Source organism: Triturus cristatus, chromosome 8 (genome assembly GCF_964204655.1).
Source record: "Triturus cristatus chromosome 8, aTriCri1.1, whole genome shotgun sequence".
In the NCBI taxonomy this organism is placed as follows: Eukaryota; Metazoa; Chordata; class Amphibia; order Caudata; family Salamandridae; genus Triturus; species Triturus cristatus.
Window position 1 is genome coordinate 804,234,216 of NC_140591.1, and position 23,973 is coordinate 804,258,188.

Genomic DNA, 23,973 nt, shown 5'->3' on the forward strand with positions numbered 1-23,973 from the left:
CGGGTCCCACGTCTGGGAATACCCATCCCACTTAGGGCGAAAAGCGTTACAACAAACAAATGATAGACGGAATGCTGACAATGCAGACATTCTCCCCCAGTCAGGAGATCTGGGTTAAATCCATCGTTCTTTTGCCCACTACGCCACCCCAGTTTAGACATGGCCATATGCAAATCAGTCTTGACCCTGTGCCTCATGGGAACAGTCCAGCCCGAACTGCCAAGCCATGTCTTCCCTGGACCGGAATCAAGCATCCTAGGACCGGTTTCTGGCTATCAGCCGTCATCAGCCAGGATAGCTTGACTCCAGTGGCGTAGTGAGCACGGGTCCCACGTCTGGGAATACCCATCCCACTTAGGGCGAAAAGCGTTACAACAAACAAATGATGGACGGAATGCTGACAATGCAGACATTCTCCCCCAGTCAGGAGATCTGGGTTAAATCCATCGTTCTTTTGCCCACTACGCCACCCCAGTTTAGACATGGCCATATGCAAATCAGTCTTGACCCTGTGCCTCATGGGAACAGTCCAGCCCGAACTGCCAAGCCATGTCTTCCCTGGACCGGAATCAAGCATCCTAGGACCGGTTTCTGGCTATCAGCCGTCATCAGCCAGGATAGCTTGACTCCAGTGGCGTAGTGAGCACGGGTCCCACGTCTGGGAATACCCATCCCACTTAGGGCGAAAAGCGTTACAACAAAGAAATGATGGACGGAATGCTGACAATGCAGACATTCTCCCCCAGTCAGGAGATCTGGGTTAAATCCATCGTTCTTTTGCCCACTACGCCACCCCAGTTTAGACATGGCCATATGCAAATCAGTCTTGACCCTGTGCCTCATGGGAACAGTCCAGCCCGAACTGCCAAGCCATGTCTTCCCTGGACCGGAATCAAGCATCCTAGGACCGGTTTCTGGCTATCAGCCGTCATCAGCCAGGATAGCTTGACTCCAGTGGCGTAGTGAGCACGGGTCCCACGTCTGGGAATACCCATCCCACTTAGGGCGAAAAGCGTTACAACAAACAAATGATGGACGGAATGCTGACAATGCAGACATTCTCCCCCAGTCAGGAGATCTGGGTTCAATCCATCGTTCTTTTGCCCACTACGCCACCCCAGTTTAGACATGGCCATATGCAAATCAGTCTTGACCCTGTGCCTCATGGGAACAGTCCAGCCCGAACTGCCAAGCCATGTCTTCCCTGGACCGGAATCAAGCATCCTAGGACCGGTTTCTGGCTATCAGCCGTCATCAGCCAGGATAGCTTGACTCCAGTGGCGTAGTGAGCACGGGTCCCACGTCTGGGAATACCCATCCCACTTAGGGCGAAAAGCGTTACAACAAACAAATGATGGACGGAATGCTGACAATGCAGACATTCTCCCCCAGTCAGGAGATCTGGGTTAAATCCATCGTTCTTTTGCCCACTACGCCACCCCAGTTTAGACATGGCCATATGCAAATCAGTCTTGACCCTGTGCCTCATGGGAACAGTCCAGCCCGAACTGCCAAGCCATGTCTTCCCTGGACCGGAATCAAGCATCCTAGGACCGGTTTCTGGCTATCAGCCGTCATCAGCCAGGATAGCTTGACTCCAGTGGCGTAGTGAGCACGGGTCCCACGTCTGGGAATACCCATCCCACTTAGGGCGAAAAGCGTTACAACAAACAAATGATGGACGGAATGCTGACAATGCAGACATTCTCCCCCAGTCAGGAGATCTGGGTTAAATCCATCGTTCTTTTGCCCACTACGCCACCCCAGTTTAGACATGGCCATATGCAAATCAGTCTTGACCCTGTGCCTCATGGGAACAGTCCAGCCCGAACTGCCAAGCCATGTCTTCCCTGGACCGGAATCAAGCATCCTAGGACCGGTTTCTGGCTATCAGCCGTCATCAGCCAGGATAGCTTGACTCCAGTGGCGTAGTGAGCACGGGTCCCACGTCTGGGAATACCCATCCCACTTAGGGCGAAAAGCGTTACAACAAACAAATGATGGACGGAATGCTGACAATGCAGACATTCTCCCCCAGTCAGGAGATCTGGGTTCAATCCATCGTTCTTTTGCCCACTACGCCACCCCAGTTTAGACATGGCCATATGCAAATCAGTCTTGACCCTGTGCCTCATGGGAACAGTCCAGCCCGAACTGCCAAGCCATGTCTTCCCTGGACCGGAATCAAGCATCCTAGGACCGGTTTCTGGCTATCAGCCGTCATCAGCCAGGATAGCTTGACTCCAGTGGCGTAGTGAGCACGGGTCCCACGTCTGGGAATACCCATCCCACTTAGGGCGAAAAGCGTTACAACAAACAAATGATGGACGGAATGCTGACAATGCAGACATTCTCCCCCAGTCAGGAGATCTGGGTTAAATCCATCGTTCTTTTGCCCACTACGCCACCCCAGTTTAGACATGGCCATATGCAAATCAGTCTTGACCCTGTGCCTCATGGGAACAGTCCAGCCCGAACTGCCAAGCCATGTCTTCCCTGGACCGGAATCAAGCATCCTAGGACCGGTTTCTGGCTATCAGCCGTCATCAGCCAGGATAGCTTGACTCCAGTGGCGTAGTGAGCACGGGTCCCACGTCTGGGAATACCCATCCCACTTAGGGCGAAAAGCGTTACAACAAACAAATGATGGACGGAATGCTGACAATGCAGACATTCTCCCCCAGTCAGGAGATCTGGGTTAAATCCATCGTTCTTTTGCCCACTACGCCACCCCAGTTTAGACATGGCCATATGCAAATCAGTCTTGACCCTGTGCCTCATGGGAACAGTCCAGCCCGAACTGCCAAGCCATGTCTTCCCTGGACCGGAATCAAGCATCCTAGGACCGGTTTCTGGCTATCAGCCGTCATCAGCCAGGATAGCTTGACTCCAGTGGCGTAGTGAGCACGGGTCCCACGTCTGGGAATACCCATCTGTCCATCAATTGTTGTTTTTGCATTTGTCACCCCGAGTGGGAAGGGTATGCTCAGACGTGAGTCCCTTGCTCTCCATGCCACTGGAATCAAGCTATCCTGGTTGACGAGGGCTGAAAGCCCGAAACCGGTCCTAGGATGCTTGTTTCCAGTCCAGGGAGGACCTGGCTTGGCAGTTCGGGCTGGACTGTTCCCATGGGGCACAGGGTCAAGACTGATTTGCATATGGCTGGGTTCAAACTGGAATGGCATGGTGAGCAAAAAAACGATGGATTTAGGCCCAGATCTCTGTACTGGGGTGAATGTATGACATTGTTCTGCATTCTGTCCATCAATTGGTGTTTTTGCATTTGTCACCCCGAGTGGGAAGGGTATGCACAGACGTGAGTCCCTTGCTCTCCATGCCACTGGAATCAAGCTATCCTGGCTGACGAGGGCTGAAAGCCCGAAACCGGTCCTAGGATGCTTGTTTCCAGTCCAGGGAGGACCTGGCTTGGCAGTTCGGGCTGGACTGTTCCCATGGGGCACAGGGTCAAGACTGATTTGCATATGGCTGGGTTCAAACTGGAATGGCATGGTGAGCAAAAAAACGATGGATTTAGGCCCAGATCTCTGTACTGGGGTGAATGTATGACATTGTTCTGCATTCTGTCCATCAATTGTTGTTTTTGCAGTTGTGCATTGAAAGGCACAATCTGCCTTTGGGGCATTGCGGCGGGCGATGCTTTCAGCACCACCCGCCGCAATGTTTCAAATGCGCGATGCGCCCGCCAGTGTGGCGGGTGCATCCTAATAGAGGGTGTGGGACCGCCGCTGGCATTGCGGGCGGTCCTGATTCCCGCAGGTATGGTCCGTCCGCCATACTAATGACCCCCTATGTTCCTCACGCATGCATCGGTTGTTCATTATGTCCGGAGGTACTGGTTAGTGGCACAAAAGGAACCCTCTACATTTCAATTACTGCGGTCTCTCCACATCATGGGCCATGGGCGCCACCTGATACAGTGGTTGTACCGCGGGCTACGAGAACACCTGCATATACCACATATACCACTATCGCCTCTCCTTCAAAAGTGGGAACTGATTCTGACGAGGGAGTTAGAATATGGGGAATGGAACACTGCCCTAGAGCATCCCCGACAGGTGTCCCGTATTTTTCAGCTGAAGACAGTACAGTTACTAATACTACACACGGCCTATCTTACACCGCAGGCTATTCACAAAATGTATCCCTCGGCCACTGCACGATGTCCCAGATGCACCCTTCAACCTGCTGATTTCACTCATATGTTATGGTCATGCTCTATGCTAGAGAGGTTTTGGTCGGAGGTTACCCAAGGGTTATCTACACTCACAGGATGCGCCCCCTGGGACACCATGGAGGTATGCCTGTTAGGTCTCCTTCCCCTCCTGAAGAAGGCGAAACTACTACGTTGCTTTACAGGGTTAGCTCTGATGCTCGCAAAATGATTAATAACACAGCGTTGGTAATCTCGCACGGCGCCACAAGAGGGCAAATGGAGGGGGGAGGTCATTAGATGGGCAGTGGCAGAAGGGGAGGCGCTCTGATGCGAGGAATATAGGGGATTGAGGAGAAGACCAATTTCCCTGGAATGGGCTCAAGTAACAGAGCAGTTTAAAGCGGAAACAGACAAAGACGCAGTAGAGGCCCTAGACCCTCTGATAGCTTAGATACAACTACCGGATCCCTGCCTAGAAGGCGATTTGGACAGGGAGGATCCACCTCCCCCCTTTTCTTCTCCCTTCTTAACACCCCCCATCCACTCGGCTAAATTCTTGGATGCCGTTCATCTCCCTTCCCCCTCCCCCCACCCAGGGGCACATTGGCTTAACATGCACATGATTGGCCCTCAGGAGCCTGTCCCAGCGGAAACGATTGGGATAAAGAGGCTAAGTTTATAGTTACCAGTTAGTAGGGAGGGAAGACTTGCGGGTGGGATGACGAGGGTGGGTGTTGATGAAAGAAACTGTTGATGTACAGAGCTATAAGATATATTGTTCTAAACAAATTACTGTGGTTAAGAATGGTGTTGTGGTATACTAGCTTACATACCAAGCGACTGTAATCAGCAGTGCATTGTCATGAAGACGCCCGACAACGTATGGAGAAGATCTGAACTCTTAAATGTAACCAAAAATGCAGCACTGTACTGTAATCTGATATGTAGCTCTGATCTCTAATAAAAGTGTGTTTAAAAAATAAAAAAAACACAATATTCATGTGCTTCAATATATTTGAGCTCGATATTTCATCATACAGCCATTTGATTGATTACTTGAATTGCTTTTTCTGATAGCATTTTGGTGCCGTTGGCCTCTGAGGTCCTTAAGAAAGGAAGCGCTTGATTGTGCAATATGTTTTTCTGGAACACGTGTTTATAAATTAAATAACTGATTACCTTTACATTTAATTGAAATATATTGATTCTCTATTCCTCCACTATGTTTTTAAATCTATGATATCTTTACTGCATTTGTATAATGAGTCAATGAATCCAACCTTTTTTTGATCCAGGTGTGATGAGAAACATTTTGGGTACTGTATACTTTTCAGCTGTGCGAGAGAAAGTTACAGTGATTAAGAGTATAGGTGGCAGATAACCTCCTTGCTATTGCAGTGGTGTTTCCTCTCCCACCAATGGGTTAAGGAAAATTCACTCTTCTGAAAGGATAGTCCGTGGGCCTTGAATGATGTTTCTCCTTCAGAGTGGCTAAATCTATGATCTGGACAGTTGATTAGTAGCAAATGAAAATGTGTCCCATCTAGCATGGTACATTGACTGCACCCACTTATCCAGTGCCCTTAATACCCGCTTTGTATTTACAAGCATGTTAAAGACTTTATATTGAACTGTTTGTTAAAGTTACCCCCTTCTCGAAGGCGTAGTTACTTGGAGATAGCAGTGTAGACATGGTGATGGATTAACCACTGTAAATCAAGCAATAATTGCTTGTTTTCCTGTGTCAGAAATTACTTCAGTACTATCCTATATTGTTTTTCTTCTACCTTATTTCTCATATTACAGTTTTACTCCATGATTCAAAAAAAGTAATGTCCTAAAACATATATTAGGGTACCTTAACAGACAAATGTATTTATTCAAACATGACCTTCTCAACCTTTTTGCTGGCTTATTACATTAAGAAATAAATGTATGACCCAACAAGTAAATGTGGTTCTGCTCTCTAGGCTCCTAATGATAAATACTCAGAAACTCAGAAGACAACAAATAACCATTTAGGGTAAAAAAAAAAATGCTAATTTAGTCCTTGCTGCTTGACGTGTATCCTTCGTGGAGGTTAGAAATAAAAGACTGTTTACCTTCTAGCAATAAATACCTGACCCAATATCTTCTATGCAACATTATATAGCTCATGTTTAAAATAAGTGTATTCTACATAGATTTTGGCGATCCTAAATGTTATCTCTGCCATCATTGACCTCTATTAGGTGAACCTTAGTTAGATGTTATCTTTTGTTCTTTGTAAGGTTTAGTCTTGGCTGTTCTTCTAGTCTTTTATGGATTCTGTTTTTAATTGTTCATTAGTTTATTCCGGTTAGATGATCCACTCAGTTACTATTCAAAAGGCCTTCAATTGAATTGTTGTATTGTTGCCATAATTTATAATCTCTATATACTCAAATATGACCTGTTCTAAACTGATTTACAGAGAAAATTCCCATTAATCATAAATCTCATATGCAATAAAAGGGCATGTAGAGAAAACTATGTAAATAAAAGTGCATGTAGAGAAACCCATTCTGCATGATTGACAACATTGATGTGTTTTTAACATTTTTGTTTGTTATCTAAATCTTGAATTTGTGTTTCCTTCCTCATGCCTTCTTTGAAATGTTCCTTACGTATATTTTTAATCTTTTAAATCCGATATATTTCTTTCTCCCAGGCCTCATGTTCCCAATCCCCTCCTCTGCTATTGTGTTAAATATGATCAACTGTTACAAACCTGATGTACTCAAGAACTTTGATAGAGTATTATTCATTAAAATGTATATCATGGGACATTTTGTATCCTCCGTTTTTAAAGCATCTTTCTTTAAATAATCTGATCAACTACCCAACATATTGATTTGTACATATGTTACAATGTATAAATGTAATTTGAAACTTCTTTGTTCTTAGGTGCTTGGGCAGAGTTTGCATCTTCTCATTAGTATATTACAACAGATATATATTGCCAACATTCGTGGAAGCCCACAGTTTTTCAGTTAACCATGTGCTAGGTATTTTCTTGATTGCCTTCTAAATTGATATTATCGCTTGGAGTAAAAAGTGCTAACGTTTTGGATTTCCTAAATGTGATATTAGGTCTTGATACAATTGAAGTATCTTCCAATGTTTCCTAAAAAGTTCAATGTTCTGATTGCTTTCAGCACAGTACTGCGTGTTAAATCTGATCTTTGAAGTATTTTTTACTCTGTTTTTAATGAGAACTTGGCATGTGATCTGCCAGGTTTTGAACACCACTCTTTCAGATATGCTCACCAGGTTCAGTGCAAGGATTTCTTCCACTGTATTTGAAACTGCATTTTGATGCCCCCCTGTCCTGTCAAGTAGGGCCACATATGTAAGAGACAATCAATTGCCACACTGCTGGTTTGCTCTAAAACTAACAGTTAGACACCAGAAAGCTGTCTCGTCTGCAGAGCATGAAATGGAATGGCAAATAGAACAGGATCCAAAGGCAGCTAGTGGGGATTCATTTAAATGACCCAATGGAACCCAGAACCAGATTCGCATAGAAGTAGCTTGAGGACAACACATACAGCATGTTTCAGAAATCTATTTTAAATTAAGTACCTCAACTGCCCACTTGGTTTTGCTTGTCTTCCTGTTGCCTCGCCGCTCCTGTGGCCGGGCTTGGCTCGGCCCCCCCTGCCAGCAACGTTAACGGGACGAAAAGACCGGCCGGGTTTTGCACCGCCGGTCCCGGCAACTACAATACCCAGGAGCCCCTGGGCCAGGACGCCAGTTGAACACGCGCCTGGAGGCGCATAAAGGCCAGCCTGGTGCAGAGCCCCTTGTTTACCTCGACTGCCCACTTGGTTTTGCTTGTATTCATGTTGCCTCGCCGCTCCTGTGGCCGGGCTTGGCTCCGCCCCCCCCCCCCTGCCAGCAACGTTAACGGGACGAAAGGACCGGCCAGGCTTTGCTCCGCCGGTCCCGGCAATTACAATACCCAGGAGCCCCTGGGCCAGGACGCCAGTTCAACGTGCGCCAGGAGGCGCACAAAGGCCAGCCTGGTCCCTCGACGCGCGCGGGAGGCGCCGGGAGAAGCCCGGGACAAGGGCGGGGCCGTTTGCGGCCGTTCGAGGCCGGAGGAGGCTGGGCTGGGCCACCTTATTTACCTCGTTAATTCCTTGATCCGTTGGCACATGAGGTAGGAGTGGTTCAGTTCTGTATTTAATTTGTCCTATTCCCTGCTGCAGTAGGTGCGCTGTGGGTTGCAAAGCACCTCATAATGAATAAACGAAATACGGGCGACAGGGTAGTTGGCACCTTGGACACTTTCTTAAAAAGAGCAGATTCTGTCTTAATCCACGAAATAGAGGCTACTGAACGAAGACTTTCATTAGACCCTAGGATATTAGGGGGGGGGGGGGCTACGTCATGTGCGCTTTTACATACTACCCGGTCATCACCTGAAGTAGTTGCTTCGACCACTTGTTCTCGGTCTAGGCTGCCTAGTCCAGTTATTAAGTTATTACTAACTTTGAGCACCACTCGCTGCCTCCACCTAGTCTCCCGTGCCTCCCTGCTGGAGTAACAACAAGAGGGATGAAAGTGGTGGGAAGACCTAATAAGGCGCCACAGAAAAAAGCAAGGAAGGGGTGTAGTACCACAAAACTTAAACCTCTTTTTCCATCTTCCGCCACAAACGGGTATTCGTTTTTGGTGGCTCAAGTACTGTATCCACTGACAACCCTTCTAAAGTTTCTACAGACTTTAACCACCTCACGAGTGGTAATTACTTTTCTTCTGTTTTTAAGGAGCAACTAGCCGTTTTATGTGAGCCACTCATCAAAAGACTGGATTCTGTCGACCATAGGCTAGCTAGGATTGAGGATGCCTTTGCACGTCTACCACAAGAGGACCAGGCCTTGTATTCCGGGGTAGTCACTACTGGTAACATTTTGGCTTCAGTGGGGGATATTCATAAGGACCAGAGTGGTGCTAAGGTACAAGCTAAAACACATGTGGCTGGGGTAGATATAGCTGGTAGTGTATGGACCATCCAGCCAATTGGGCCAAGTAATGTCGAGACAATCTCTAACCAAGGTCCATCTGTGCCAATGAGACCTCGGAGGTCGAATAATATCAGTGATGTTGGTCGCAAATCGAGGCATTCCCACCTTCACTTGCCCCCTGAAGCGATCCCCTATACGATCATCCTGGTGAATGTTCCCTCCCTTCCCCTGGGCACACAAGAGCACTGGTCCTCTCTTAAAAATAAGGCCCTACATTACCTGAATAAAGTGACAGACATTGGGGATGGCTTATTCGAGGAATTTAAAATGGCTAGACCAGGGATGTGGAATTCCTATAGCCCGACGCCCGGGACATATTGTTTGGGGTCAAGGGCAACAAGTTTTCATGTGTATTCTGTCCTTGGGACAAGTAGGCCCAACCCCCTACAGCACAAACCTGTTGGCTGCCAGTTTACAGTACCACATTATGGAATAGGGAAGGGCATTGTCTACAGTTAAGGTAATATGTGTGTCTATGGGTTAATGCTGTTCAAACTTGTATTTATGGTTCATTAATGCAAAGCATTTATTATTAGGGTGAGCATTAAAAGTAAATGCTGTAAGCTCGGCCTTCACTACTGACGGCGGTTCCAGTATAAATGTGTACACAGGTTTCCAAAGTTTAGTAATATGAGGCTATGTTTAATGCTCCCAGAATGCTCTCTCTTTATATGCAAATATTTGCAGAAGCTTGAAAGCAAGAGTGATGGTTCTTTGCTTTCAAAATAAAATGTTAACAAAAAAATGCAAGTTGGAAAAAAAACATTTTGCGAAACTACTGTAAGATTTTAGGTACCATATCTTTGCAGCATCATTTAGTAACATGTTGATGTATGCTTCTATTTCCCCCCAAAAAAAGTCATAATGGAAAATCAGTGTAACCAGTTGAAATATGATTATGGGAAACAAAAATAAACAAGCATTGGCAAAGCCAGTAAGTTTGAAATTTGTGGTCAGCCTTTTGGTTTTGTCAATGTGTGACTTGTTTAGGCATGGTTTTTGTAAAACCCTATTGGTGTGGGAGCTGCTGGGCCCTCACCATTCTAACAAGCATTGGCAAAAGCAAAAATAGTTTTTGGTCTATAAAAAAAAAAAGCACACATTGCCACAGCACTTCCAGGCACTGAACAAAACTACTTTGTGTGCTAATATGCTCCTTGTAAAAGAGCAGAATACTGTGACTCATGGTGGAGGGAGAGGGAGAGATAGAGAGAATTTTACTAAACACAAAGGTCATGGTTAACGCAAGGCCTAATTAAAGGCCCAATTAAAGAGTCTCAAAAGTGCATCCATGGTATCCTTGCATTAAGTGCATATATACAGTTTCTGTGAATTCACAAGAATTTACAGAAGTAGGCCAAGAAATAGTACTCCTAAAAAATATTTGTGAACTGCATTTTAGCATGAGCAAATGTTCATGTGCAGATTTGCTCATGTGAAAATCTGAATGTTTCAAGTACACTTTTCCTCCAACCACTTTTTTCCTAACTCTGGTAAAGGTTTTACGTCTGCCACTGTCAGGAGTAAATTTCCAACCTTTTTCAGTATGGGCAACTATTAGAAAAAAGTTGGTGAAAACCCTTAAAACATGCACGTTAGTAGGTTTGCACAGACTCAAAAGGGCATTACAACCGTTGAACTATTGCTTACCACTAACTTCAGCCCCAGTATGTAGACCTGCAGGAACGTAGCAACATAAGGGAATTGCTAGTATTCAAACCCTACTATGGTACGAGCCCTGGCATAATTAGAGATGGAATATCAGAACTCTTCTATAATGAGATTGCTGCCATAATTTGTCAGCGCAGTACATGGCACAAAAGTGACAAGTGGATTTTGTTACAGGACAAGTAGATTTATGAGGCAACCTGCCCCGTGGACAAGTAGATATTTTATTAAATTCCACACCCCTGGGCTAGACGGATCGAATGGGTTGGGCAATCTGCTAAAACCTTAAAAGGGGATTGTGTAGTTTTGAGTTTTAGGTCCCCGGGTTTGGTCCGTCATATTCTAGAGACGGCCGGTCATGCGCCAGTTGATGGGGCCCCTATTGGCATACTCCCCCTTTGTTCCTTTTACCGACAGTACTCGCTCCAGAGACACAGGGATGCCCGTCCAGTCCAACGTAATCATCTTAGGCCAGACTTTTCTATTCAGCTTAATAATCGCTTTGATGCCATCTCTTCACTTGAAGAAATAGATTGACAGCGGGTGGGTGCCTTCGGGGGACCAGTGATAGGAGGTCCTGGGACAGGAGGAGCGTTACCCACTACCAGTCATTCTAATCCAGTAGACCTTCTGGTCCAAACCTTGGCTCCCACCACTGCTCTAATGACCCCGGTTAGTTGCTCTTTGGCCCCTGATGTTGCCACTGGGTGCCTGTTCCCTATCCCACAGAAAGAATTTACGATTATTTCTTTGTGGAATATAGCGGGACTGGAATCAAAAGTTGGGTCAGCAGATTGGTCATCCTTTATTAATGGAGTGGACATATGGGCGTTTCAAGAAACCTGGTCAGTGGACAATGTGTTTCATGCTGGTCACCTAAATTTTTCGAAACCGCCAAATAAGGGTTTGAGGGGGAGGCCGGTAGGAGGCCTAACATGTTGGGTTAGGCAAAACGAGGGGATAACTGTTGATGAGATTCCCTTCGACAATCCCGATATTCTCGCTATAAGAGTAAGATCTTCAGGAGGCCTTGATCTACTCCTGTTTAACGTTTACGTTAGAGGTCAACCGGGGGGCAGGAGTTCTCCGGTTATTGCAGCCCTTGAGACCCTCTTAGCGGAGGGTGTTTATAACTTCAACTTGATCATCACTGGAGATTTTAATACATGTTTCGAGATTAAAATGTGGTATTCTTAGTATTAGTGTGTTCTTAGTAAGCCTAGAATATAGAACTTAGAATATGGTAAGGTTGCCTAGAGATGTTTAGAACACTGAATGATGTGCAGAGGATATTCAAATAGGAGAAAAGCTGTTACTCTTGATGCTGTTGGATGAGGTTTCTTCATTTGCTTGTACCTAATAAAACCTCAATGAGCTACTTCTGATCTTCGTGTACTTGATGAAGAGGCTACACCTCCACATTTTGGCGACGATTACCTACGCAAATCAAGAAGAAATCTCAACAGAGCACATCTTGAAAGCTTTGACTCTTCTGAAATGTTCCTGTAACAAGAGCGCTTGATGCTACAAACAACGGTAGGATCTTCCATGTTACCTCTTAAGACCGTCAGCTGCTAGCGGCATAGGTAATTCAAGGCCTCTATTTAATGAGACTCTGCATATGCGTCTTGCATGACCTTAAAGGCCTGTGCCTGACGCCTTTGGCCTAGTTACTACCACGCACAAGGAAAAGGCCTGAGACCATTATGATGTAATCACGTTCCAGGAAGAGTTCACTCACCATTATGATGTAATTATATTGCTGGAAGAGTTGTCTCACATGCATTGCCTGACCTGTGAGGCTTTTGCCTGACGCTTTGCGCCTACATAATTATTCTCGCTACTTTTTGTTAGAGATAAGTGTAACCTCATCGCGCAACAAAATTTACATTGACAAGGAAACTCCGCATCATAACAATAGTGACTGTGGATATATATATATATTTATTTATTCATGTATTTTGAGAAGTTCATCCACACAATATAAATTTATCTAAATTACAGAATTTTGTAATTAAGATATAGAAGACCACAAGATTATTTAAAAAATATATAATCTTGAAATCCTTCGCATCCAATATGCAAAACGTCACAACTCCTCCATTTTTCTTGACGTCACCAGAAGATCCTCCAATTCCATGGCAGAAGTGGAAGAAGGTTTTCAGTCACTATGCTAGAGTTTGTGGCACTTCCTTAAGTGCAGAAAGGAAAACTTCCTTACTCATGCATTGTCTAGGTTCGGAAGGACAGGAGGTTTTCAAACATCTTCCAGAACTGTCAGATCAAGAAAGAAATTCTTTAAATGAATATGAGATATGTATAAAGAAATTAGATCTTCACTATCTTCCTAAAATAAGCACTGTACTGGAGAGATACCATTTTGGTAGGCGCATGCAAAGACAAGAAGAGTCGGTACAACAATACATTACTGTTCTTCGGAAACTAGCATCTACATGCCATTTCGGTAACACACTGGATGAACGTCTAAGGGATCAATTCATGTTAGGTTGTGTACAAGAAAAAACAAGAGATGTGTTGTGGCAAAAAGACAATCCTTCCTTGGATGAAGTCATTGTCATTGCAAAGAGCAATGAACACAGTAAAGCTTGTGTTGACGTTCTTAAAAAAAATGACTCAGGTGAAAAATCAAACTGTACTGAGGTAAAGATCGTAAAACATGATGAGAAAGTAGTCAAATCCAAAACATCTGTACCCCAAAAATCGGTCAATGAGAAAAAATTTGAAGGAAAATGTTATAGATGCGGCGACAACGGACATTTGGCTAATTATAAGGATTGTCCGGGTTGGAAAACAATTTGTAAAGTTTGTGGTAAAAGAGGACATCTTTCTAAATGCTGTAAAACCAGCAAACCTAAAAAGAAAATAAGAGAAGTAGAGGTAGATCTATTTGAAGATGATCTAGATGAAATTGTTGTTTCACAAGTACATGAAAATCACTCCGAGGGGCCGTGTGAAGAAGTTTTAGTAAATGATGCCCCAGTAAAGATGCAATTTGATTCAGGAGCAAAAATTACACTGATTCCAAAGTCCTTTTATGAAAACAAACTCAAAGATAAAGTCACTCTGTATAAACCGGATGTGAGACCCAAAGGGTATGGAGGGACTACCATTGATCTTCTAGGATATTTCGTAGGGACCATAGACTTGAAAGGAAGAATTATTCCTGGGAAGATTTATGTTTCTATGAAAGGAGACTCTCTTATCAGCTGGATACATCAAAAGGAATTAAATGTTTTTCTTGATCCAAATGAAAATCCCTCTGTGTGTTTGAAAGAAATTCCTCAGGTATCCTTAGTTAAAAACAAATCAAGTGAATGGATCAAAAAATTCCCTATTCTTTTTAGAAATGATTTAGGTTGTTTAAAAAACATATGTTCATCAAATTGTTCTGAAAAAGGATGCTATTCCGAAAATAGCAAAAGTCAGAAATGTTCCTTTGCTCGTTAGAGAACAAATGAAAAATGAACTAGACAAACTGATTGTGAAGGGAATCATACAGGAGGTAGAAGCAACTGAATGGGTTTCTCCGGTGGTGATGGCCCGCAAGGCCAATGGAGAGGCCCGTCTCTGCATTGATCTAAGAGAACTCAACAAAGCTGTTGTTGTCGATCACTATCCCTTACCCAATATTAGTGAAATGCTGTGTTCTCTCAATGAAGCTAACCATTTTACTTCGCTGGACCTAACGTCTGCATATCACCAAGTCAAACTCCATAAACTTTCTCAGGATCTTACAGCGTTTGTCACACCCTTTGGCACATTCAAGTTTGTAAGGATGCCCTTTGGATTGATATCTGCAGCTTCTGTGTTCCAAAGGGTGATGGAAAGTGTTTTGCATAATGTCAAAGGTGTAAAAATATATCAAGATGACATATTAATATATGGTAAAGATGTCTTGGAACATGATACTAGGGTAACAGATGTTTTACAGAAATTGCAATCAGCTGGTTTAACACTTTGTGGAGACAAATGTAACTTTAATGTAAAAGAAATAGAATATCTAGGACATTTGGTCTCACAAGATGGTATCAAACCAAAACCTTCTCTAGTGAACTCCATCTTAAATCTAAGATCCCCTTCTAACAAAGACGAGCTGGTAAAATTCTTTGGCATGGCTGAATTTTACCATAAATTTGTACCAAATTTTGCTGGAAAAACTGTCTCACTCCGTACCCTTATGACGAAAGGTAATGAATTCTTATGGTGTAAAAAATGTGAAGAAGAATTTAATTGTATAAAAAATGATTTACATAATGCTCATAGTTTAGACAGTTTTGATCCTTCTAAAATGTCGTTTCTCTTAACTGATGCCAGTGCAACCGGCATTGGAGCTGTATTGAAGAAAAAGGTAAATGGAAAAGATAACACTATACTTTTCATTTCCAGACCATTAAGAGGGGCAGAATTACAGTACTCTGTAATTGAGAAAGAAGCCTTAGCAGTTTTTTGGGCTATACGGAAATTAAGGACATTTTTGTGGGGGAAGGAGTTTAAGGTTTTCACATATCATAAACCCCTTAAGGAAGTTTACTCCAATAAGGGTATAGATTTTGTTTCACACAGAATTAGAAAATGGGTTGTGGCTCTACAAGAGTTTGAGTTTGAAATTTTCCATGTTCCAGGCTCCAACAATATCCTTGCAGACTGCCTTTCGAGACTGAGAGATAAGAACGATGAAGAGGTCAATGATACTGACCTGTTTGGTGGAGAGAGTTTTGATGAAGAAATCAATGTATGTTTAGTTAATGAGGGAATGATCACAGAAGATGAATGGAGAGAAAATCTTACTAAAGATTCCATTTTACAAAAAGTAATTCATATGGTCAACAATGGTTGGTGTCACAAAAATGTGTGTGATGAAACCGTGAGAGGTTTCTTTCATGTAAAAGATGAAATGGCTGTTTTGGATAACCTTCTCTTACGTGGCAGTAAACTAGTACCTCCTAACCCTTTAAGAGATAAACTGGTGAGTAATGCACACTCTTCACACATGGGAATTGCAAAAACAAAAGAAAGGCTAAGAGAAGCATACTGGTGGCCTGCTATGGACACACATGTAGAAAGGGCAGTACGTGATTGTGTTGATTGTTGCAACTCTGGCAAATCATTAAAATGCAGGACTCAACCTATGGTTATTAGGCAGCAGGCTGCTGGACCTTGGTCTGACATCTCCATTGATATCTTAGGACCAATAAAATTAAAATCACAAGATCAATACATTATAGTATGCATTGACTTGTATTCTAGATGGCCAGAATTCAAAATTGTTAATTCTATTGAATCTGGTATTGTAATTAAATTTTTAAGTGAACTATTTGAACATGAAGGGTATCCAAAGACAATCCTGTCAGATAATGGAGTACAATTCATATCTAATAGCATGCAATCTTTCCTAAAAGAGAGGGGAATTACACACAAGAGAGCTGCGCTCTATCATCCACAATGTAATGGTGTTGTGGAGAGGTTCATAAAAGTAATTAAAGAAACAATTCGGCAAGCTCGGTCTTGTGGTGACTCTTGGGAACTTGCAATTAAAAAAAAAAGTAAGGGAATATAGGTTTTCACCTCACTCTTCCACAGGTGTCAGTCCCTTTCGTTTGTTTAAAGGGAGAATAGAAAATGTTTCTTTGCTTCCGTGTTGGGTTAGTGACAAAGATTTTTGGCAGGTAACAACACTGATCCCATACCTGACTGGAAAGAAAAGGAAAAGAAGAAAATGCTTGAACGTAAATCTCGCTATGATGTGAGAAAAGCTGTTAAGAAAACGATTGTACATGTAGGTGATTGGGTAAAGATAAAATCTCCAAGGAAATCTAGTTGTAATTCTAAATTTAGTAAACCTTTTCAAATTATTAAATTATTTGATAACGCCGTTAAAACCAGTGATCACAAAATCTGGAATCTTAGCAGGATTGCTGTTTTGCCTTCCAAAATCTCTAAAGAAGGACATGTCACAAGTAAATTTGATGAAGAAATTGTGTCTAACTCTGTTTTACCGAAAGATGTTGTTTGTGATAGACCTAAACGTGTAAAAAAGATTCCTCTTCGTCTACATGATTGTGTACCTTAGTTTTTCTGTATCTTTTATTACTTTGTATTCTTTAATGTGTTTATTCGGGGGGAGATGATGTGGTATTCTTAGTATTAGTATGTTCTTAGTAAGCCTAGAATATAGAACTTAGAATATGGTAAGGTTGCCTAGAGATGTTTAGAACACTGAATGATGTGCAGAGGATATTCAAATAGGAGAGAAGCTGTTACTCTTGATGCTGTTGGATGAGGTTTCTTCATTTGCTTGTACCTAATAAAACCTCAATGAACTACTTCTGATCTTCGTGTACTTGATGAAGAGGCTACACCTCCACACAGGAGTTCTCCGGTTATTGCAGCCCTTGAGACCCTCTTAGCGGAGGGTGTTTATAACTTCAACTTGATCATCACTGGAGATTTTAATACATGTTTCGAGCCGCTGGACTTTGATGATGGTAGGCTTAGTGAGGAGGTGGATTTTCTTTGGGGGGTGCCACAGCTGGACCTCCAACCTATTAAAAAATGGACCGAGGCCGCACTCCAGGTTAAAGGGTTGTGCCTGGAATGGGGTCTTAGGGCAGTCAATGGTAGGACTAAGTCTGACGCATTGGGGGTGGCGACCTTTGACAACGGCCGCCACAAAAGCAGGATAGACTATATACTAGTAAAAGTAGAATTTTGGCATCATGTCCTAGACATGGAAGTACAACCTTGCCCCGAAAGCGACCACGATCCCTTGGTACTCACATTAAAAGGTTTTAGCTTTGGCCCTATCGCCACTTTGGAGTCTGACAGCAGCTCTAACCACGTAATACTGGGAAACGATCTGAGAAGGGTCCGTTGGGACAAGGTGGCCCTTGATGAAAAGAGTGTGTTAGAAATTAGGGCATTAGTGACAGGATCATTGGGAAAAATTAATGACTGCGGCTCGCAGGAGACACTTAAAGTTAAATTGCCAACAATCCATAATGAGCTCTTTAGTAGTCCGAAAAAGTACTTCATAAACACCAAGCCATTAAGAGCGAATCGTAAGCTGGAACCCACTTCTTGGTATAACGACCTATGTAGGTCCACTCACAAAGTTCCTGTGAATGCCATTAAATCTAGGAACCACGCTTCCATCCAACAGTCTAGGGCACCCTATAAATCCACCTTAAGAATTGCAAAAAGAGACTGGGACGAGGAGCGATGGAAGGATCTGCTGCTGGCATGTAAAGGGAGGAATATGACCCAGTTCTGGGATTTAATAAAATGGGGGAATGGGCAAAGGCTGATCACTCCTAACAATAATGTGGATCCACACCATTGGGTTGCCTTTTTTGAAGCTCAATATCGCCAGGGTACGGAGAGGGAAAGCACCTCTCCATCTATAAGTATAGATACCCCCTTGACGTTCAGCACCAAGGAGGTTGAGGTGGCACTAAGGAATATTCCAAGCGGCAAGGCACCTGGGCCCGACTGTATTCCCCCAGACTTATTTAAACAGAATAGTGATCTTTGGGTTCCCTATATCACGACCTTGATTAATTCTCTGGCGGGGGGAACTCCATTTCCACCTTCTTGGTCCGGGGCGGAAATTATCCCGATTTACAAGAAGGGGGACCGTTCCGCTCCGGCCAACTATAGGTCCATAAGCCTTATCGATGCCCTACAAAAAGTCACAGCTCGGGTCCTTCTGGGCAGGATCCAAAGCTGGATGACTAAAGAAAATATTCTATCTCCCTTACAAGTAGGGTTTCGGGCTCACATGGGGACATTAGATCAAGTCTTCAGATTTGTTATGCTCTATTGGAGGGAGGTCCTTTTAGGTAAAGGCCTGATTTTTGCAGCATTTGTAGATCTAAAATCTGCGTTTGATCTTGTTCCCAGATCTAAATTGTGGGCAGTTTTGTTGGGACTAGGGATGCCCAAGGAATTGGTGGATTTTGTGGTTACACTCCACAATTCTAACTATGCACCAGTTCGGTGGGGGAAACCTGGTGAGGTCACTGAGAAATTTAGTGTGGGGAAGGGCGTTCGTCGGGGGTGCGTCCTGGCCCCAACACTTTTCTCACTATTTATTAATGGGGTGGTACAGTACTTTGATAACTTTCCCACAGATGCGCCCATGTTGGATGGACAAAGGGTACCTCTGCTCATGTTCGCCGACGACACTCTGATTCTATCGAAAACGAGGCAGGGCCTTCAGTTGGCACTATCTCGTTTTGAGGAGTTCTGTAGCGACCATGAGCTAGTGATTAATGTGGGAAAGACCAAATTTATGGTACTCCATGGGGCGAGGTCTGTTTCTGCAAGAGTCTACATGAGCGGGAAGCCCCTGGAACAGGCCAACGTATTCACCTATCTGGGTATCACCATAGGAGAAAAATTGAGTTGGTCCCCCTAGGTGAAGTTACTTGCATTGAAACATTCCCAGCTAGCTGGGGCGTTGTTAAAGGAACATAGGCTCTCCCAGACCAAGCCAATAGCTCCAGTTGTAAAAATGTACACCCTGAAAATCATACCAGCTATACTGTATGGCGCTGAGATCTGGGGTTGTAGCAATTTAACTGATTTAACATTGGCCCAAAATAAGTTTTTAAGATCTATTGTGGGCCTCCCCAGATCGACCCCCCGTATTCCCCTCCTTCTTGACCTGGGTTGCAATGCAATCGAGGACATTGTTAGAATGCTGGCTTTTTGGAGAAGGCTCTGGACTGTCCCAGAATTACTCCCATTTGCTAAAGCTTTACTCGAAATAAGGGGTCTGGATCGTTCAAACAAGATTTTATGGCTCTCCAGAATTAAAACTCTACTTATTGAGATGGGGATGAGGGACTTATGGGTGTCCCCAGAGTCGGCTGTATTCCCAATGAAAGTATTATATAAAGCAGCATTCTGGGACCTAATTAAAAACCGGAGGCATTCCATCACGGGTGGTTCCTCACTGACAAGAGCTTTTTTGGACTTTAAAGATGACCCCCGGATGGAAGGCTACTGGGATTTAATTACGAAACCTAGAGATCGCAGGTTGTTTCACCAGTTTCAAGTAGAAACTCTCCCGCTTAGGAAATTCACCCGCAACTGGACAACTGGCAAGGGAGACAAGTGTCCATTTTGCCCAGTTTTTGTTGAAAATATTGACCACCTTTTATATGTTTGCCCTGCTTACCGTTTACCCAGAAGCGAGTGGCTTAAACCCTTGTGTAGAAATTTGGGTACGAACTCTGCAATGATTGCTAAAAGTCTACTGAAAAATGGTGGCGACTCCACCACTATAATAGGGGTTGCCAAGTTTCTGAGTTGGTACTGGGCAATCCGCGAAAGAGAAGGAGGGTGATGATTGTCAGTCAAGGACGCTTTCAGGATTGTTTTATCACAAGCTAAAAACTAGATGTATGCATATATGTAAAGTCCCTGTGATTGTTATATTTAATACTGTTCTTAAAGGTTTTCTTTTCGTTAAAGTAAGGCCGTCCTTACTGTATTTCATCGTACCTTCAATTGTTTTTTTTTTCACCCTAGATCAGTTTTAGGGTTGTAAGTTTCTTTTTTTTTTCAGTTGGAGCCACCAGGTGTAGGAAAAAGTTGGCTTCCAATTCGTTATTACGTTTGGATTTTTACCTCTCTATGTTTTTATTTTTAGGCCCACTTTGAGTTATAATATGGGATTACAATACCTGAATGAGTTCACTCCCTTGTACTCTGCATTTTATACATTGCCACGCACTATATGCACTTTAGATCGTGGCCTTCTGGCCCGATATTGGGAATGCCATCATTAGGGATTCTTTGAATCCGTCTCAGTCGCTTATCGTGCCTTACACTTCATAAAATGGTTGGCACCTTATTATATATCAGGTCTTGGCTTCCGGTTTGACATTAGAAATATTCATACTGTAACCCTCCTGGAATTTGTCTGTGCAGGCTTCCTTGTACTTGATTTTTATATAATATTTATGGTGGATATTAGGAAAAAATAAGGACCATTTGTATTTGAATGAACTTGCTCATTTGCACATTGTATTTTATAATGTTCCGTTTTATATTGTATTTTTAGGTCATGGTTATAGGGTTTGATATCAGGAATACTTTAGCTTTTTCTACTGTGTAAATGAAATGTATTGTTGTACGATTTGATCACTTTCAAGGCATTAAGTTGTCGAATGAATAACCCAACCCCTTACTTACTGGCAAGGTACTACCTGAAAGCAGCCATTGTCAATTACAGGATGCTTCAACCTGTTTCTTCCTGGCCTACTATAACCAGCATTGGCAAGCCAGTAAATCTCACCATTGGAAGCTATTGGCTTTGCCAATGCCTTTTGGGTATTCTGTAAAGCATCACCAAGATGCAGTGCAACATGGCCAAAAGTGAAAAAGACAATGGCCGTGGGGAAAGGCAAGTGATGTATAAAGCAGCACATGAGGGAGAGCAGCACAGGGGACGGGGACAAGCACACAGCTAGAAACAACACTGAGCACGGGGAGGGAGGTTTGAAGGGAAGAAGTGCACAAGAGTGCTCTTGCTACATCCGTAAAACAACAAGATGGAGCCTGGAGGTAGATATTTGGAAGGGGTGAAAAGCACCCGGGAGAGAGCTGGAAAACACATGCACTTGCATACAGTGCTTAAGATAGAAAGAAAACAATTGTTCTCTAAAAGTGAGCACTAGAAGGACAAAAGCCAGCCAATCCAAGAGATGGTAAACGGTATAGGCTAAGGAGAGGGATAAACACAAGATGGACAAGCTGGGACAAGGAAAGACATGGAATAAGAAGCAAACCAGTAGTATGCAATGGGTGGGCTCTAACCTCTATAATTTCTTGGTAAGCCTACACTTGATATTTTGCAACTACACAGCTTGCACTGTCTGGTGGGGTCAACCTAAAAATGGTGGTCCAAGTTGAGGATGGTGAGATGGCTAAAAGCTGAATGAGGGCAGTACAAGACAGTTTAGAGATGCATGCAATGACTGCTGCTATCTTTGGTAGTGATGAACCCGTACTCGAGCTGATATTTGACCCTTTTGTTGTATAGTTCCAAGAATTGTAATAAAAAGTTAATTTATCAAGTTCTCTTTCATTTGTCCTGTGCACCACAAGTACTTTTTAGAATCAGGCACGTGTACAATAAATACTATAGGAAACAATGCTATAACATTTTGATAAGCTTTTTTTTACTTTAAATATTGCTTAATAGCTTCTTTGTTTCTTTTTTTTAATAGTCCTTCTTACTGGCAACTTGGATACTCTCAGCTCTGTTTGAGTTTATACTTGTCGAAGCCGTTCACGTTACATTTGGTATCACAGTTAACCGACTGCCTTCAGGATTGTAAGTACTCTTCTGTTTTTTTTTTTTTACTGTGAACCCCAAGCAACAGTGTACTTGTGCTGTAGTATTAATATCCCAGCAAATTAAATGCATCATGCACGTGTTTTTTTTTTCCAGCATTACTTTGGATTTATGAATCGATTTTTTTTTTTTTTTTTTTTTTTTTTTTAAATAAATGTGTTTACATTGTTCTCATGCCTCAGGTGTTTACTGCCCCTAGAGTGAAGCTATGTACGATTTAGCCTACAATATTAGAAAGTAAAACTCAAAGAATTAAAAAGATAATCTGGTATAATTTTTACTCTTTCCTTGATCTTCATTGAAAACAATTTCAACCAAAGAGCATTTGTAAATCGCAAAACTGTCACCCCTGGGGGTATCTGGGCACTGCATCCCCGTTGTAGAGCCAGGTCTTGAGTCTCTTTCTGAAGCCTACCAGCGAGGGGGCTGTACGGAACTGGAGGGGAAGGTCATTCCAGGTCTTGGCAGCGATGTAGGGGAACGAGTGGCCACCACTGTGTCTACGACAGATGCAAGTAGTGTGCGCGAGGGCGAGTTAAGGGGAGAGCAGCTTTCTAGAGGGCTGCTGGAAGTTCGGTCAATTGTTGAAGTAGGCAGGTCCCCGGTCGTGGAGGGCATTGTAGGTATGCGTGAGGATCTTGAACTAGCATCTCTTCTGGATGGGGAGCCAATGGAGGTCTTTCGGATTCGGGGCGATGTGGGTTCATTTGGGCAGGTCCAGGATGTGTCTTGCTGCAGCTTTCGATATGGTCTGTAGCCTTCAGAGGTGCTGGGTGGAGATGCTGACGTAGAGGGTGTTACTGTAGTCGAGGTGGCTGGTAACTAGGGCCTGAGTGACGGTTTTTCTAGTGCTGGTAGGGATCCATCTGAAGATTCTGAAAAGCATGCAAGGTGTGTGGAAGCAGGAGAAGGCAATAGCGCTGACTTGTCGTTTCATGTTCAGCTGGCTGTTGAAGATTATGCCGAGGTTGCATGCGTGGTCGGTCAGTGTGCATGTGGGTCCGAGTTCTGCATGCCACCAGCTGTTGTCCCATGCGGAGATGTTCTTCCCGAAGATCAGTACTTCTGTTTTGGCGGAGTTGAGCTGGAGGCAGTTGTCGCTCATCCATTTGCCTACTTTGTTCATGGCGTTGCCAAAGTTGCTTTTGGCGTTGGAGGGGTCCTCCGTGAGCAAGAGGATCAATTGAGTGCTGTCTGCATAGGAGATTATGTTGAGTCCGTGGGATCTGGCGACGTCTGCGAGGGGAGGTCATGTAGATGTTGAACAGTGTGGGGCTGAGGGATGATCCTTGTATTATGCCACATATGATGTCTTTGGGTGCAGAGGTGAAGGTAGGCAGTCGGATGCCCTGTGTTCGCCTTGTAAGGAAGGAGGCGATCCACTTGAGGGCAACTTGCTTTATGCCTATGTTGTACCGTCTGTTGATGAAGGTGTTGGGGGAGATGGGGTGGAACGCAGCAGAGAGGTCGAGAAGGATCAGGGCCTCAGTTTTCTGATGTCTGTGGTGGCAATCAGTGCGGTCTCAGTGCTGTGGCTGGCACGTAATCCTGATTGTGAGGCATCCAGTTGGTAGTTTTGTTCCAGGAATTCGGTGAGCTGTTGGTTGATGGTTTTCTCTAGAACTTAGGCTGGGTAGGGATGCAGGGAGATCGGATGGTAAGTTTTAGATCGCTGGGGTCAGTGGAGGTTTTCT

The 23,973-nt window shown here is 43.7% G+C and overlaps 1 protein-coding gene across 6 annotated transcripts in view; it reads left to right on the forward strand.

The window, feature by feature from the left end:
* UBAC2 (UBA domain containing 2) overlaps window positions 1-23,973 on the forward strand; it is a 698,660-nt gene that overhangs the window by 80,167 nt on the left and 594,520 nt on the right. For all 6 annotated transcript variants that reach the window (XM_085622247.1, XM_085622244.1, XM_085622245.1 and 3 more), the window contains exon 4: window positions 22,152-22,258. In XM_085622247.1, the coding sequence (XP_085478373.1) occupies window positions 22,152-22,258 (107 nt within the window). The remainder of the gene's footprint in view (window positions 1-22,151; window positions 22,259-23,973) is intronic.